Source organism: Stenella coeruleoalba (assembly GCF_951394435.1).
Source record: "Stenella coeruleoalba genome assembly, chromosome: 13".
NCBI classification, from domain to species: domain Eukaryota; kingdom Metazoa; phylum Chordata; class Mammalia; order Artiodactyla; family Delphinidae; genus Stenella; species Stenella coeruleoalba.
In genome coordinates, this window is record NC_137159.1 from 44,195,592 (window position 1) to 44,212,034 (window position 16,443).

Genomic DNA, 16,443 nt, shown 5'->3' on the forward strand with positions numbered 1-16,443 from the left:
CCCGGTCCGGGAAGATCCCACAAGCTGCGGAGCAGGTGGGCCCATGAGCCATGGCCGCTGAGCCTGCGCGTCCGGAGCCTGTACTCCGCAACGGGAGAGGCCACAACAGTGAGAGGCCCGCGTACAGCAAAAAAAAAAAAAAAGTCAGTACTGCTGAGGTACAAAGAAACTGACCTGTATCTAGACAGCTGGTATCAAATACAACATAATTCTGCCAAGTACAGGTTACCTAAGAAAATAGTGCGATCAATTTGATCTTTAAAACCCACTTTTAAAATCACTGAAATAAAACTCAACATTTAAACAGTAGTTCATTAGTTCATGTCTTTTATTAACCAATATACAATCACTTGTCTTCTGGTTTGTTGAAACAATAGGTCAGACAACATTTGCCACAATAATGTCTGTCAAAGTGGCTGGCCATAAAAACTCCAGCACCACATTCATCTGAAGGGCACTCCCGACGAAGGCGACTGATTTTGCCATTCTCATCCACCTAAAAAGCATAAACTTGCTGTTAAGATAATCTTACAACATACTGTGAAGTCTAGCTTAAATGACTCAAAGTATTTAACCTTTTAATCACACAACAGTGATATTTCTTAGTACTTACAAACCGAAGCACCCCAAATTCTCACCAATAATTACTACAAGAAAAAAGTTCAGAGTTTTTAAAGCCCAGCCTTGCAAGAAGTGGACAGAGTTAAGGCCTGAACCCAGATCTGACTTCAAAATCAGAAACTTAGTTTGGAATAAAGTACCTAGAGGTAAACCCCATTATATAGAGCTTATTCAAATACCGAACAGGAAAAAAACCTGAACTTTTATATTAAAGAGTTTGAAACCAGAGATAAATTATTATCTTTAATAATTTGGCTCACCTTATAGTATTTCAGGACAGCCAACTTAACCTTCTTTCTCTTATGCTTGTTCTTCTTGGGAGTGGTGTAAGACTTCTTCTTCCTTTTCTTAGCACCACCACGAAGTCTCAACACAAGATGAAGAGTGGACTCCTGTTATTCAACAGAGAACAAAACAGCCTTTAAAAATGGTTACATTAATGCTACTGCTCCGTGGAGAATGGACAACCAGCATCATGCACATTCTAACTGGATATGACAGGAAGTACACCCACACATGGGGGAGTCAGAAAAAAAGAGGTATCTGATTCCTATGTAAACTCTTAGTTCATAGACAGATTAAGGAACACATTAAATTACACCATGGGATGCAATATGCAAAATCTAAAACGTAGAAGACTATAGCAGCACTTCTCAAATGTTGGTGTATCAATCACCTGGGAATCTGCTAATCTAATGCTATTCTCCCCACTTTTTGAGTATAGTCAAAATTTCCAAATTAAGATACAAATATTCATACTTAAGGGACTTCCCTAGTGGCGCAGTGGTTAAGAATCCACCTGCCAATGCAGGGGACACGGGTTCAAGCCCTGGTCCAGGACGATCCCACACGCCGCAGAGCAACTAAGCGCGTGGCCAAAACTACTGAGCCTGTGCTCTAGAGCCCGTACGCCACAACTACTGAAGCCTGTATGCCTGGAGCCCATGCTCCGCAACAAGAGAAGCCACCGCAATGAGAAGCCCGCGCATCGCAACGAAGAGTAGCCCCCTCTCGCCGCAACTAGAGAAAGCCCACGTAGCACAACAAAGACCCAACACAGGCAAAAATAAAAAAATAAATTATACTTAAAGGGCTGCTTTCCTCAATTATACTTAAAGGGCTGCTTTCCTCCAAACCTTTTGAATGTTGTAGTCAGACAAAGTACGTCCATCTTCCAGTTGCTTGCCAGCAAAGATCAGTCTTTGCTGGTCAGGAGGAATTCCTAATGGGAAATAAGTTGAACAAACAAATTAAGTGACTGCAAAACAAGCATATCTGCTCAAGATTTATAATCTTGAATCAAATAAATGGTACTAACATCCATCAGTGAGTTCTTACTACAGGGAAAGTGTAATTGTAAATGTTTAAACGGTTTATCTCATTTAATCATAATACATGTTAACCACTTTACAAATAAGTATACATGTGTAAATTAACTAACACGTCCAAAATCACACACGTGAAAAGTACTACAGCTTGGCTCCACGCTGATAAACGTCTGTCTACTGTGTTATTCCAAATGCATTTTTGTCAATCTGACCTCTTCCCACCCCACAAAGAGCAGGTATGTCTAGCGCCTGACAGGGCCTCTGCAGGTTAGTTTTTCTGAATCAGAAAATGTTAACTTGCCTTCCTTGTCCTGGATCTTGGCCTTTACGTTTTCTATTGTATCCGAGGGTTCGACCTAGAAGTTTTGAAGTGCAGACGTATAGGTAACACAATCAGGAACTAGAGTAATCGCTCCATTCCGTTGGAAGGTCATCAGGGAGCCGAGGCGGTGGGGGCTGAAACCTACCTAGTAGAGCCCTCGGCTCACGCAGCTGGAGACAGGCTCCCCGGCGCGCACGCTCCCTCCCCCAGCCCCGGGCGGCGGCGGCCGGGCCACACGTGCTCGCGCCCACCTGCGGGGGGCGCTACCCTCCCGCCTCGCGACCCCGGCAGCGGCTACCTGGCGGGAACCACCAGAGACAACAGATTCGGACTTTAGGCATCGGAAACCTGCCCTAATCCCCAGCTCAGTTATTACGGCCAAGTTTTAGAACCCGGGTTCGGAAACGTATTCTAAGGCGGAAAGCAGCGCGCGTGCCGAAACCCGCCTCAGGTCCCCCTCCTTCACGCCGCGACTTCTCCCACCGCCTGGCCCGTACCTCGAGAGTGATGGTCTTCCCCGTCAGGGTCTTCACGAAAATCTGCATATTGGCGGCGGTGCCACCTGAGGGTGAGGAAAAGGAGGAAACGGTGAGGTTGGGGACAGAGGAGGTGCGACGGCAGGCCGCGGGCCGCAGAACAGCCCGGAGTACACACTCACCGCAGATGGCGGATCCGAAAAGAAGGGCGTCGTGCCGGCCCACGGGCTTTCCCGGGGCCCCCGCGGAGGCCCCGCCTCCTAGGCGGCCACGTCAAGTGCCTGAGTGCTGTCGCAGCGGCTGTCCAGCCACGTGCCAGACCAGGTCGTGACCTCATTTCTCCTTCCGGTAGCCTGGCTTATTTCTCACTTTAGCTTTCAGAACGCTCTTGAAATAGCAGATTTAAGCAACTTAAAAATGTCTTTAAAAGAATTTTCCACCGTAGTTGACGTGGCTAAGAGGGTCTTTAAAAGGGGGTGGGGTTGAGGGGGCCTCATGAGGAAAACGGAGGAAATGGAAGTGTCTTCTGGGAATTGTAGTTTTCCGCTGCTTTCTTTTCTCTAGGACTACTCGTCCCAAGATGCAGTTCCACAGCCCTGGGCTCCCTAGTTACTATCGCCTAACCCTGGCGTCGGGATTTGGAGGAAGGGGTTAAGGTGAGGAGGGAGCAAGGGTGAAGCGCAGTAATGGTTTCGGGGAAGGTGGAAACGGGTCGGAAGTGACTAGGAGGGAAGGTTAAGAGGTTGGGGAAGAGTGGGGGACCGAAAGTGTCATCACCCACTTACTGAGGCGGTGAGGGGCGGATGATCAGCGATCTACCACCAGACGCTCCCCTGGGCCTTCTAGGGAAGGGCACACCTGTGGCCACTCCAGGCAAGCTGAAAGATAGGTGGTATCCTCAAAACCGCTTGTCCGTCCTTGTCTCGGCCTGTACCCCCTCCCCGCCTTCAACCCCGGATGTTCTCCTAGTTTAAGGAAGATTCTGTCTTATATGTCACTACGCAGTGTGAAACGGTTTAATATGTTGAAAATCTCTGGAGTTTTCAAATTTTCAAATGAGGCCACATGGGAAGGAAACCCGCGGAAAGGTTTATTTATTGTAGAATTTCCAAGTTTGGAGTTGGGAGTTGTGGTGAAAGTCCTAAGAGGAAGTTTTTGGATTATGGGTGGGGGGCTGTCCTGGCAAGGCGGGAGAGTTAACTCCCTTCCCCTGGCCTTTCGCCGCTGCGCAACGACAGAATCCTGTGCGTGCACCTTCCTAATGTCTTCTCTCTTTATCTCTCTGTGCCCTCCTCTCTGCATCTCCATCCCCAAATTCAGGTTCCTTAATTTTCTCTGTCCCCAGTTTTTTTCTAACCCACCTTCACTTTTGCCTCCAACGTATAAAAAGTAAAAATGATTATGTCATTAATGCTACTTCACCTTCAAGATAAAATCCAAATTCCTTAGTGTGATAGCCTCTGCCTTCCTTACAGCCTCGTCTGCCAAACCCATTACTCACTTATCACTGAGCTAATTGAAGTTCCTGACAAGCTCTTTCATGCTTTGGCACTTCTGAAGAAAACGTTTCTTCTCTGTGGAACGCTCTCCTACCATATTCTGCCGGCTAATCTCCACCTTTACAAAAAAAACTCCTCGAAAGAGTTGTCTATACTCATTGTCTCTAATTCTTTTCCTTCCATTGACTGAACCCACTCCTATCAGGCTTCTGTCTCCACCATTCCAGTGGAATAGCTCTTGTAGTTACTGATCACCTCCGTGTTGTGAAATTCAATGGTCATTTAATCTTATTTGACCTATCAGCGGCATTTGACACAGATGATCATTTCTTTCCTCTTTGAAACACTTTCTTCACCCGACTTCCATCTCTCTTCTTCCATCTCCCTGGATGCTCTTTTCCAGGCTGTTTTGTTGCTTCCTCTGTATCTACCAGGCCTCTAAACTTTGGAGTGCCCCCAATGCCCAGTCCTTGGACCTCTGCTTTGTTGACATTTCCCAGATCATTTTCCATTCTGTTTCATAACTTTTAAATGTCATTTATATGCATATAACTTATAAACTTATTTCTCACTCAGACTCACCAGAACTTCAGCATGTCTAATAGGGAGGCCCAAACTCCTGATCTTATGAAATTGATATTCCCATCTCATAAATGGCAATTTCATCTTTTCAATCGCTGAGGCCAAAAATTTTATGGTCATCCTTGACTGTTCTCTCATACCCACATCGAATCCCTCAGCACATCTTGGTTTTACTTTTAATGTATATGCAGAACACTTCGCACCGTCTCTGCTACCACTCTGATTCAAGCCACCGTTACCTTTTGTCTGGACTATTGTAGTAGCCTCCCAGTAGCTCTTCTGGTTTTGACTCTTGTCTTCACAGAGCAGCAAGAGCAATTCTTTGAAAATGGAAGTCAGTTGTCATTCTTCTGCCCACAGCTCTCCAATGGCTTTCATCTCTCTCTGAGTTAAGCCTAAGTTCCTATAAGCAAGGCTGTCACTCCCACACTGGAATGACTGGAGGCCACGGTTCAGCTCATTGTTCCTCTTGCCACGTCTTCCCAGAGAAAGGAGCATCTTTTTCTAACCTGCACAAAGGTGCCCCATGGGCTGGTAGTGCTCCTACCTTTAAGGCCCTATATTCTACGTGATCTGGCAGCTACCTCTCTGGCCTCATCTTTCTTCTCTCCTTTTCTCATTCTCTTCTAGTCTTTCTGGCCTTCTTGCTGGCAGATATGCTATCCTGCCTTGAGGCCTTTGGACTTGCATCTCTCTCTGCCTCAACCACTCTCCTCCCAGGAATCTACATTACCTGCTTTTTTCAGGTTTCTGAAATGTCACCTTATCAGTGAGGGCTATTCTCTTTCCTGACTTAATGCCTTATGTAAAATGGCACCCTCCCACCTTTCTTACTCTCTATACCCCTTTCCTTCTTTTATTTTTCCCCATACAACTTACCCCCATCTGTTATACTGTTTTTTACTCCTGTGTCTTCTGTCTCATTACTTGAATGTAACCTCTGGGAAGTTAGGGACTTTGTTTTGTTTAGTACTGTATCTCTAGTGCCTAGAATAGTGGCAGACATACAGTAGGTCCCCCCCCCAACATATATATATTTTTTTGCGGTACGCGGGCCTCTCACTGTTGTGGCCTCTCTCGTTGCGGAGCACAGGCTCCGGATGCGCAGGCTCAGCGGCCATGGCTCACGGGCCCAGCTGCTCCACGGCATGTGGGATCTTCCCGGACTGGGGCACGAACCCGTGCAGGCGGAGTCTCAACCACTGCGCCACCAGGGAAGCACCCCCCCCCCAATATTTATTGAATAAATAAATGCAGCACAGATTAAGCATTGTCCTGGATGTTGTTTCATGAGATGTTTTCCCTAATATTTCCCTGCCCTCTCCCACAGACTAGTGAGGTGCCCCTCTGGGCTTTTGTAGCCCGTTGTGCCCACTGGTCACACTGCCTTCTCTGCTCTGTGGCAGAGGTTCATTTAACTAGAATCAATACTTGTCCAGGAGCACTTGTGACTTGTTTCCTCTGTATCCCTAAGTGTCTAATTTGAATGAGTGAGTGCAAGGTAATCTGAGTTGTTCTGTGTAACTCAGTGGCATTTTGTAGATGCTGAGAAACAATCACTTTAGCTGTGTTCAGATTTGAGGGCACAAGTCATGTCTTCTGAGCAGACCAGATTATTGCTCAGTGATTACTGATTAATAATCAACTTTCTTTTTTTTGGGGGGTGGGGTGGGTGGTGACATCATGTGCTCTGCTAGAAACTGTATTATGCACTGGAATGCATATGGGTGGGGAAGGAAGATGGGGAATGAGAACGTTTTGGTTCCTGATCTTATCAAATTTAGAGCCTACTGAGAGAGGTAGAGAATATAACCAGAATTCTGAGTAATAATATCATGATAGAGGAAGTGCACAGTACATGGGAGAACATAGCAGTGGCACTTGATCAAATTTAAGGGAATCCAGGGCAGCTTTCCTGGAGCTGTATAGGCTGAGATCTGAAAAATAAAGCCAAGTAAATGAGAGTGGAAGTACTGTATGTATCTTATGGAGGAGAGGTGAGGATGCGGGAAGGGAATGCAGGGATGGGGAGAGAATTATGCAAGACCCTCAGGTAAGAGAGCAAGTTTATAGGAGCGTATGGGGGTTATGAGGAGGACAGGGACATGAAAAGACTAGATTTGGTCAGAGAAAAAGTCCCTGGTTCCTATAGGGCATTCATAGACTAAGGAAAGGAACTTGGATTTTATCCTAAGGGTAATAGGAAGCCACTGGTGTTCAGATGTGACCACCCATTCCCCAGTGATCACACCCATTCCTTCCTCCTTTGACTTTTATCTTTTACTATCTGAAATTATTATTTTTTTTTTTCCGTCTGCGCTGCTCGGCTTGCAAAATCTTAGTTCCCCGACCTGGGATTGAACTGGGTCCACGGCAATGAAAGTGCTGAGCCCTAACCACTGGACGGCCAGGGAATTCCCGGAAATTACATTATTTATAGTCTGTCTCCCTTAATAGATTGTAAGCTATCAAGGAACCAGGGACTTTATATTATTTATAACTGTATTATGCACTGGAGTGCATATGGGTGGGGAAGGATAATGAGGAATGCTGAATCTCTAGCTATAAAACAATGCCTGGCACTTAATAGACACTCAGTAAATATTGGTTGAATGAATGAATAAAAAAATTGATTTCTTATTTAGGAAAACTGTTGATCCATTTATGGATTATTGCTTTGTTGGAACTACTTTATGTTCACTTATAATTGATTTCTCATTATCCAGTTCATCAATATAAAGATAAATTAGGTCTTTTTTTTTTTTTTTTTTTGTACACGGGCCTCTCACTGTTGTGACCTCTCCCGTTTTGGAGCACAGTCTCCGGATGCGCAGGCTCAGTAGCCATGGCTCACGGGCCCAGCCGCTCCGCAGCATGTGGGATCTTCCCGGACCAGGGCACGAACCCGTGTCCCCTGCATCGGCAGGCGGACTCTCAACCACTGCGCCACCAGGGAAGCCCTAGATCAATATTTGACTTAATTTATTTTAAGCTTTAGATTAATTGATGGTCTTTTTCTTTCAGGCTTATAAAAGTTTTGGCTTTGTTGCAAAAGCAAGTCAAGACTTTTCTCTGGTGAACAGGTGTGCAGGCTGTGACATATGTCTGTCCAAGAAATAAATAAACATGCAGTTCTCCCTCCTATCATTAGTAGAAGTGACAAGGAATTTTTGGAAAGAATGCAAAGATACATAATTACAGAAACTGAAAGAGTGGGCTGTAATGAGGAAGGACCTGCTGATGAATATTACATCATATACCGAAACGTTTTTGATAAGGTATCATAATGCTTTAAGACAACAGATTTTTTATGTAGTAGAAATGGTCTATCTTGACACCTAATATTCCTGCCTTAGTAACACCACTGCTTGTTTGACTACATTCCATTTGTCAGTTTTGAGAAGTTCATCCAATTTGTCAGAAAGGGATGAATGGGGAAAATGCAATGCTGGATTTATATTACTAGACAGTTAATGAGAGTTTCAGTTATTGTAGCTTAAGTGCAGGCTATCAGTTTTTGAGCAACAACCTAGCTGTGCCCTCTGATATCACTTTGACCTTCCATCTCAAATCATTATCTGATTTGTTAGGAATTGGGCTGTAAGCATGAACCTGGTAGTTCTTTGTTGTTTTGGGTTGGTTTGTGGTATAATTAAAATCTTGGTTTAGATTTGATCTAGCATATTAAATTGAGACTCCTTGTAGATTAGAGGTCTAGATAGGCATGGTAAACAAGGGGTTTAACTGCACTGAATGTTGGAAATATGGAGGTAAGAAAATGCTGTGGCTTTATGTAACATTTGATTTTGCTTTTCAAGGTTCTAGAAATACCTGCTTTTCCTTAACAACAATTGCAATATGGCCACCGATCCTCATTTTTTTATCTCACTTTTTTTTTTACCCACGTAAGATGCCCTGACAGTCAAATCAGTGAAGTCAGCACTCTTTCCTCCTTACCTAGAAGAAATTATTACTTATGTGAAGACTTCTGTAAACTATTGGTCTCTGAGTAAAACAGCCATAGGCAAAATAGGAACTCAGTGTTTTGTTTAAATTTTAAACATTACACACTGAGTCTTATTTCTCCTCTAAATAAAAATATAGTGCCTCACTCTAAGGAAAAGTGAACACAAAGTAGTGATATATACCTACAAGTGGAATTAAGAAAATTGATGCTTATCCATAAAAGTATAAAATGGAAAAAATCTTTTCTTCCTTTTAAGTCATCTGGAAAATCTGTCTTTTGGAACTGGTACACTGGCAGATTAGCTTCATTTTATAAGTTGATATGATCAATGAAATTGTTTTGGTGTTTTAGTCATTAAGGAATGTATTAGGTGAATATTTAAAGGTACTGAAGGTAGTGTATTGAATAGGTTTTATAAATATCAAGAATCATGCTGAGACTCTACTTGTGTGAAATCAGCAAAGGAAAGTTATCATAATTGTAACATACTTATCTTTGCATGTCTAAATGCTAACACTTGTCAGAAGTTTTCTTCCATGAAGAGCTCTCTGCTTTAAATTAGTATAGTTATAGTGACGTCATTTTGGAGGAGCTTTGGTAAATTTAATTCTTAGAGAAAAGACATGGGATTAAATAAAAGATAATTTCTGTATCTTTAGTCCTTTTCTCCCTACCCCCCAGGATTTCCATTTGGACTGTTTGTACATTGTACAGTTATAAATGGTACATTTGTACATTGTGAAGTATCCTATTCTTCAGTACTGAGAGGGGATCTGAAATAGAAATCATTTGGTACTTAGAGAAACTTTTATTCTAACTTCTCAGTAAGATAATCTGCCTTTCCATTTTCATGTTATTCCAACACATTTGATTGTTAATAAACTATTAATGCCTGCCTTCTCTAATCTTCCTTCTCGGAAGGATCTGGTTGGGTAAAAGATGAAAGTGTCAGTTTGCATCTCTGAGTACTTAGAACCAGAGAACAAATACCAAATTCTGTTTAAAATCAAAGATAGAGGACTTGGCCTAGAGAACCATGCCTAAATCAAAGCAAGGAGGACCTGAGGCTGTGTAACAAGAGTTGAGGGTACGTTGCAGAGAGAGCCAAGGACTTAGTAAGCAAAGGACTTAGTAAGCAAAGAAAACCAAAGCTAGGAAGAGTGAGCTTCAACAGATAAGGGTGAATTATGGAGGTAATTGGACTCCAGAAAGTGACTGGCCTTTTGCATCCTGGTAGCGTGTTGTACAAATAGTGTATATTCGTGTGTAGGGGCTGAGGTGGAATGGATACCATTCCTCCTCTCCCTCAGATCCCTGTACCTGGTAAGGATGGCTCTGTTTTGGGGGGAGTTAATGGAAACCTTAATACCGGAGTCTGAAACTTGAATCCCTAGAGGCCAAGAAGGTCATATAAAAGAGTTAAGTGTACTGGCTTTAACAGAATAAGGAATCATGGGGATGGTGGTAAAATGAAAAAACAATCCAATCTAAAGCTCCAGCTGATTACTGCCATTAAGGAACGGGGGTTCCACATTGGTAGATTTTTCAGTTTTCAAGAGAACCTGAAAATTTGGGTTTGGGGTGAAATTTCCTAAATTTTAAAATATTTTGTAGACCAAGCAAAACTGTTCTACCTCTGGCATACAAGTTTCCCTCCTTTACTTTAATGCATTTTCTGTGCATTCTTAAAGACTCTATGGGTGTTCTGAAATCTATTTCTTCTAGCAAAACCATATGGGAGCTGATCATGATGTTACTACAAGTCTGTTTTCTATCCATCAACATATCTGAGTTGTTTTGAATTGTTGCAGCACCTCATAGAGGCTTGTGGAATAGAGGATGGCCAGGAACCGTGGGGTATTTAATTTGGAAGACCACAGATTAATGACCCCTATTTTATTGAAAGTTGCTGGGTGGCAGTCCTTTGGGTGGTTAGGTAGTATGGTCATGTCAAAAAGATGACCAATATCTCCCATTCAGATATCCTTTCCTGGTGCTTGGCATTGAGCAATTATCTCCTTATACCATTTTTTTTTTGGCCGCATGGCTTGCGGGATCTCAGTTCCTCTACCAGGGATTGAACCCAGATCATGGCAGTGAAAGCATCGAATCCTAACCACTAGACCACCAGGGAACTCCCCTCCTTATACAATTTCTTGATAGACCAGATGTCTACCTGGATAATTTTTTCTAGGTATTTTCTAGCTAACAGTGTGGTATACCAGAGACTAGAGATATAGTAAAGGTAGAAAGCCTAATTGTATCTTTCAGAGAAAACTGTGGATTGATCACATCTATTCTTTATATGCCTTGACACCTTCCAAAATCCTTGTGAGCAGAATTTGGCAACCATAAATTATTTTTAATTTTTTTTGTTTTTTAACTTCTTTAAAGTGCTCCTTAGTTATTATTGTTTCTTTGTGTGGGTAATGCCTACACAAGATTAACCAGGAAAAAAAAAAAAGAAAAGAAAAGTAAAAGAACCAATAAGAGTACACAGTGGAAAGTCTGGTCCTTCTCATCTTAGACCCTACTTCCCTTTCCTTCTCTGTAGGTTTCTGTTTTCTTCTATTAACAATCCAGAGATATTATGTAGGTTTCCTTCTCTGTAAGTTTCTGTTTTCCTTTCCTTCTCTGTAGGTTTCCATTCTCTTCCATTATCCTTCCAGAGATATTATGTACTTAAACACCATTGTAAACCATGAATGTAAGGTATGAAGGGTTTTCTCCAGTTGCACTTGACATCTTGGGATTAGAAATGCAGTTTGGAATTGAGAGTATTGATCAGCTAGTTGGAGCAGATGGGTTAGAAAAACAGGGAAGAGAAAGGAGTCCAGGATTTTAAGGTCTGAATGAAGTCCTTCAGAGACTAGACTTGGAGGTAATGAGGGACGATATGTAATGGTATTTAAGAGATCCAGAATTGAGATAATTAGATCTGGTATTGGTTTTATCTGACCTCATATAATGTATGTGTTAATTCCTAGTAGAGCAAAAAACATGTTTTTTTTTCTCTCTCTCATATTTAAGCTCACAGGATTGTAATGATTCACAAAGAGCATATATTCAGTAACAATTAACTGTCTTTAATAGTGGTATTTGCATATGAATGCAAGCTCAAATTTGTAAAATTTTAGATTTATAATTGCCCATCATGTTTCATTAAAAAAAATCTATAATCTGTATTTGCAAGTCTTTTGATCCATAGTCTTCTAGAAAAAAATCATATTTTAGGTAATAGAGTATGTCACTGCATACAAATCCATTCTTACTTCAATCAAAAAAGAATACGATGCCTTTATTGAGACAATAAAGAAAAGCCAGAGAACTGCATTTCATCTTCATGGAAAACTTAAAGTTTTGGCAGGAGAGCCCACAGCATTGGTATATCATAGGAAAAGAATAACTCAACTTAAAGCAAAGTAAGTATATTAGTAAGTAGCCCAAAAGTGATAATTGTTACTTTGTTATGTTAACTAGCCATTGTAACTATAACCAGTGGTTCTTACTCTTTTTCAATTTCAATTTTATTTTAAAGCCATGTTTTTATGTTACCCTTCTTATTGAAATTACTATATTTTTACTTGAAAAATAATACTAATTCTGTTTGAGAATTTTATAATATCTCTTAGGATAATTGGAGGCACATTGTAGTATCATAAAATGAGGGATACAGATAATTGCTCCAGGTGATTTCTTGCATGGAAGGTTTAATAGTACAATTTCATGATTACCATCTGAAATAGAGCACTTAATGCTCTGATGCACAAAGATAAATAACCTACTGGGAGAGGATAAAATGCTCATTCTTGCTAAGTAGTCTCAGATTTTCAGTGTTCCATTTGGTAATTGATGGGTAAATTATTACAGATAACTTCAAGTCAACCTGGAAAATTATGTAAAATTTGACCTTCACTTCTGGTAATGTGGCTTGCTAGATGTTGGGATAGATCTTCCTATTGGGAAAATATGCCACATAAGATGGTAAAGAAATTTTTTTCCAAAAGTAACAGGAAGCTGATAGGGCAGTGACAGAAATATTAGGGCAAAATCATAACAGAAGACAAAAGATAGAGAAGCACTAAAACTTCTTTGACCCTGAAAGCATTTATTAAAACTAGTGACCATAAGCTTTAGTTTTTAGTCTGTGGCACAGGGGTACAAAAGACAGAGCCCAGGATCTATCTGCCCAAGGGGTGTAGTCTACTGGGAAATCCTCCCCATATAAAGCTGGGATGATAAAGGGCTACACCCTTGAAGAGTGAACAAGAGGTAAACTGCTCCACCTTTGAGGACTGCATGGAAAATTGCCTTCTGCTTAGCAGACTGCTAACAGATCCAGGGCTTATTTTGGGGGTGATGAAATGTTCTGGAACTAGAAATGGTAGTATTTGCACAGCTCTTTGAATATGCTAAAATTCACTGAATTGTATACTTTACAAGGGTGAATTTTAAGGTATACGAACTATATTTCCATAAAGCTATTATAAAAAAACCATGGAGGACAGAGTGAGAAAGTTATATTATTATGTCTAATCGCAACTCAAAGAGAAGAGAATATGGGACAGAGACAATATTTGAAGAGAATATGGCTGAGAATTTTCTAGAACTGGTGAAAGATATCAATTCACAGATTCTGGAAGACCAAAGAATCCCATTGTAAGTAATAAGAAATACTCAACTAGATTTACTGTAGTGAAATTGTCAAAGATAAAGAGATCATAAAAGTAGCTGTGGATAGGAGCAAGGACTGGATACCTTCTCATCCATGTTGTAGCATGTATTGGAGCTTAATTCCTTTTTATAGCTGAATAATATTCCATTGTTTGTATGTACCATATTTCATCTACTTATCAGTTGATGGGTACTTGAGTTTTTTCCACTTTTGGCTATTGTGACTTGTGCCACCATGAACATTCATGTACAAGTATCTGTCTGAGTCCCTGCTTTCAATTTTTTCGAAAGTCTGTTTACTTTTAACATGTCTTTCTTCCTAAAGCATAACTGTTTGGATGAAAGCCAAGGATATTTTATTTCCACAGTCCCTCTTTCATAAATACTGCAAGCTCCTACTCTGAGCCATCTGTAGTTACCAAGAACTCTATATAGTAATCAGACTTAGGTAGCGGTTATCTACTGACAAACTTGTTTTTAATTTACCAAAACTCTTGTAACATTTATGTAGCTAACTGATTTTAATCTATTATTTCCTCCCTGGGCCAAAATATTGGTGATAAACTAGGAAGTAAATTTCAAATAATGCTTAAAAGAAGGTTTTATTTACTTCTTGGTCTTTAAAACCTCCATTTCTGGATGAACTCAGTTTTATCTCAAGATGCTATCATTCCTCTAGCTCTAGAATCAAAATTAATAGAGTAGGCTGAATAATGATCCCCAAAGAAATAGGTCCTAATCCTGGAAATGTTACTTTGTTTGGAAAAAGGATCTTTGCAGATATGATTACATTAAGGATCTTGAGCTAGGGAGATTATCTTGGATTATGCAGGTGGGTCCAAAATACCATCACAAGTGTCCTTATACAGAGAGGTAGAGGGAGCATTGACACAGACACAAGGGGAAAAAGCATCATTACCTCGGAGGCAGAGATTGAAGTGATGCAGCCACAGAAGGCCGGCAGCCCTTGGAAGCTGGAGGAGGCAAGGAATGGATGCTCCCCTAGAGCTTCTAGAGGAAGCACAATCCTAAAAACACAAATTTTGGCCCACTGATACTAATACTGGACTTCTGGCCTCCAGAACTGTGAAAGAATAGATTTCTGCTGTTTTAAGCCACCAAGTTTGTGGTGATTTGTTATAGCAGCAACAGGAAACTAATACAATTACTTAACAAAAATAATTTTTAAATTGCAAAGGTAATTTTCAACTAAAGGGAATAGACATAGTACTTTGCGGCTAGATTATTATGTTTAATACTTACAAATTTCCAATAAGGTTACAAATCATAGGCAGTATAAGATTTTATTGATGCTTTGAAAGAAAATTGTTCCTCACTTGTGAGGTTAGTTAACTTCCTAGGCATTCTTTTGTAAACTTCCGTCTACGTTCATAACGGTACAAAATGATAATTAGCCAGATTAAAGTAATAATTTAACCTGTTTTACTTTGAATTGTATGATTAAATAATTCGTTGAAAGAAACATAAAAAAGCCTTTCTGTTTTTCAGGATGAGGCTTATTGAAAATAATTCCTCAAAGATTCAATTGCAAATAGATGAAATGAAACAACTTAGGGCAGAGTATGACACAAAAGAACAATGTTGTATTTACTGCAAAGATCCTTCAAAACCTATTCCAGGTACAGTATTTTGTTTAAAATATTTGAGAGAAATTCCAACTGTTTCCAGTTACACAAATTAATATATATGTGTTACCATGTATATATCTTCCAAGTATATCGGGACTTTAGCCAGACTTTACAAACAGCTTTAGTCTGGCCTCTAGGTACATACAAGGGAATGAGAAAACTTAACAACCCTAAACGATTGAAAGAGTTCCAGTCTGGCTGGATTATATAAAGTATAGTACAGTGGCTCTTAAAGTGTGATTCCTACATCAACATCAGCATTACCTGGGAACCTGTTAGAAATGCAAATTTTTTTGTCCTGCTGCAGATTTACTCTGTCAGAAATTCCAGGGATGGGAGTCGGGGTCGGGTGGTGGAGCCCAGCAGTCAGTGTTTTAACAAGTTCTCCAGGTTATTCTGATGCATTTTATAGTTTGAGAACCCATGAAATATGTGAAAAAACTGTGGTACGTAAAGTTATGGTGAATATTGTTGATTCACATTGATGTCAGCATTCACTGATTCCTCATTTTCAGCCAAGCCACATTTTAAGAAATTGGAGTATATCCTGGAATTCCTCCAGAATATTGAGAGATTTGTATGATGAATGGATAGAGGAATTGCAAATATACATCCTGGAGTAAAGAAAGACTTTGAGAATAGATAACTGCATTCAAAACTTTTCAAAATTCCAACTAGTGTTTATCCAGAGGCAGAATCAATAAGTGGAAATTTTAGGAAGTCAGATTTGGTTTCAATGGAAGAAGCTATGTCTTGAGATAATGAGCTACCCCACACCAGAGGATTTTAACTGAGGTTGAATGATCATCCTATGATTGATTGAAGCAGGGACTAGATTCACTTTCAAGTATAAAATTATGACTAGCAGACTACAAATAAGATACATATGAATAAGTACAAAATAGCTGACAAATTGATTAAATGCTGAAGGGATACAGGGTGTAAGGGAATGACTGAAATTGATTAGGGTTAATCCAGGGGGGTTTCTTGAAGAGAATTTTGAGGTGTGCCTTTAAAGGCAACAATTGGTCTGAATGAGAATGAAAGTCATTTGAAGTGTGTGTGTATGTGGGGGGCAGTTATGAATAATGAATAGAGGGGACAATGACCGAGGGAGAAAGGACTGAAGATTTGGCAGGCATTTATAAACTTTGCATTGGAGAGAATAAACAGATTACCCTGGGGTTAGTTGTAGTAGACTAATGGAAAGTTTGATTAGGGAAAAATCATTGAACAGGAATCCTGAATTATTAGGCAAAAGTTCTTGGTGTTACTGAATAAGATTGATATTTAGGGGTTTGCAAGATGTGGTGATGCGGTCCTGA

The 16,443-nt window shown here is 40.6% G+C and overlaps 2 protein-coding genes across 5 annotated transcripts in view; one reads left to right on the plus strand and one right to left on the minus strand.

Moving 5' to 3' along the window:
• Window positions 1-310: 310 nt before the first annotated feature.
• RPS27A (ribosomal protein S27a) lies at window positions 311-2,948 on the minus strand. The gene is made up of 6 exons (XM_079940619.1): window positions 2,930-2,948; window positions 2,769-2,833; window positions 2,251-2,305; window positions 1,758-1,843; window positions 882-1,013; window positions 311-496 (listed from the first exon to the last, which is right to left on the minus strand). Exons 2-6 carry the CDS (start codon window positions 2,814-2,816, stop codon window positions 347-349), a joined length of 471 nt encoding a protein of 156 aa, XP_079796745.1. The 5' UTR covers window positions 2,817-2,833; window positions 2,930-2,948; the 3' UTR covers window positions 311-346.
• Window positions 2,949-3,361: 413 nt separating this feature from the next.
• Window positions 3,362-16,443, plus strand: part of CLHC1 (clathrin heavy chain linker domain containing 1) — a 52,169-nt gene continuing 39,087 nt past the window's right edge. For 3 of the 4 annotated variants that reach the window (XM_079941079.1, XM_079941078.1, XM_079941080.1), the window contains exons 1-4: window positions 3,362-3,403; window positions 7,853-8,106; window positions 12,030-12,217; window positions 14,979-15,109. In XM_079941079.1, the coding sequence (XP_079797205.1) occupies window positions 7,930-8,106; window positions 12,030-12,217; window positions 14,979-15,109 (496 nt within the window). In that variant the 5' untranslated portion in view covers window positions 3,362-3,403; window positions 7,853-7,929. Of the gene's footprint in view, window positions 3,404-6,291; window positions 8,107-12,029; window positions 12,218-14,978; window positions 15,110-16,443 lie in introns of those variants that run through there. The other variant, XM_079941077.1, reaches the window with a different exon arrangement.

Coding starts and splice junctions, on each gene's coding strand:
- RPS27A (XM_079940619.1), bottom strand. CDS start 2,816: ATGCAGATTTTCGTGAAGACCCTGACGGGGAAGACCATCACTCTCGAG. Junction 2,306..2,768: donor GGAAGACCATCACTCTCGAG/GTACGGGCCAGG, acceptor CAAAACTTCTAG/GTCGAACCCTCGGATACAAT. Junction 1,844..2,250: donor CAAGATCCAGGACAAGGAAG/GCAAGTTAACAT, acceptor ATTTCCCATTAG/GAATTCCTCCTGACCAGCAA.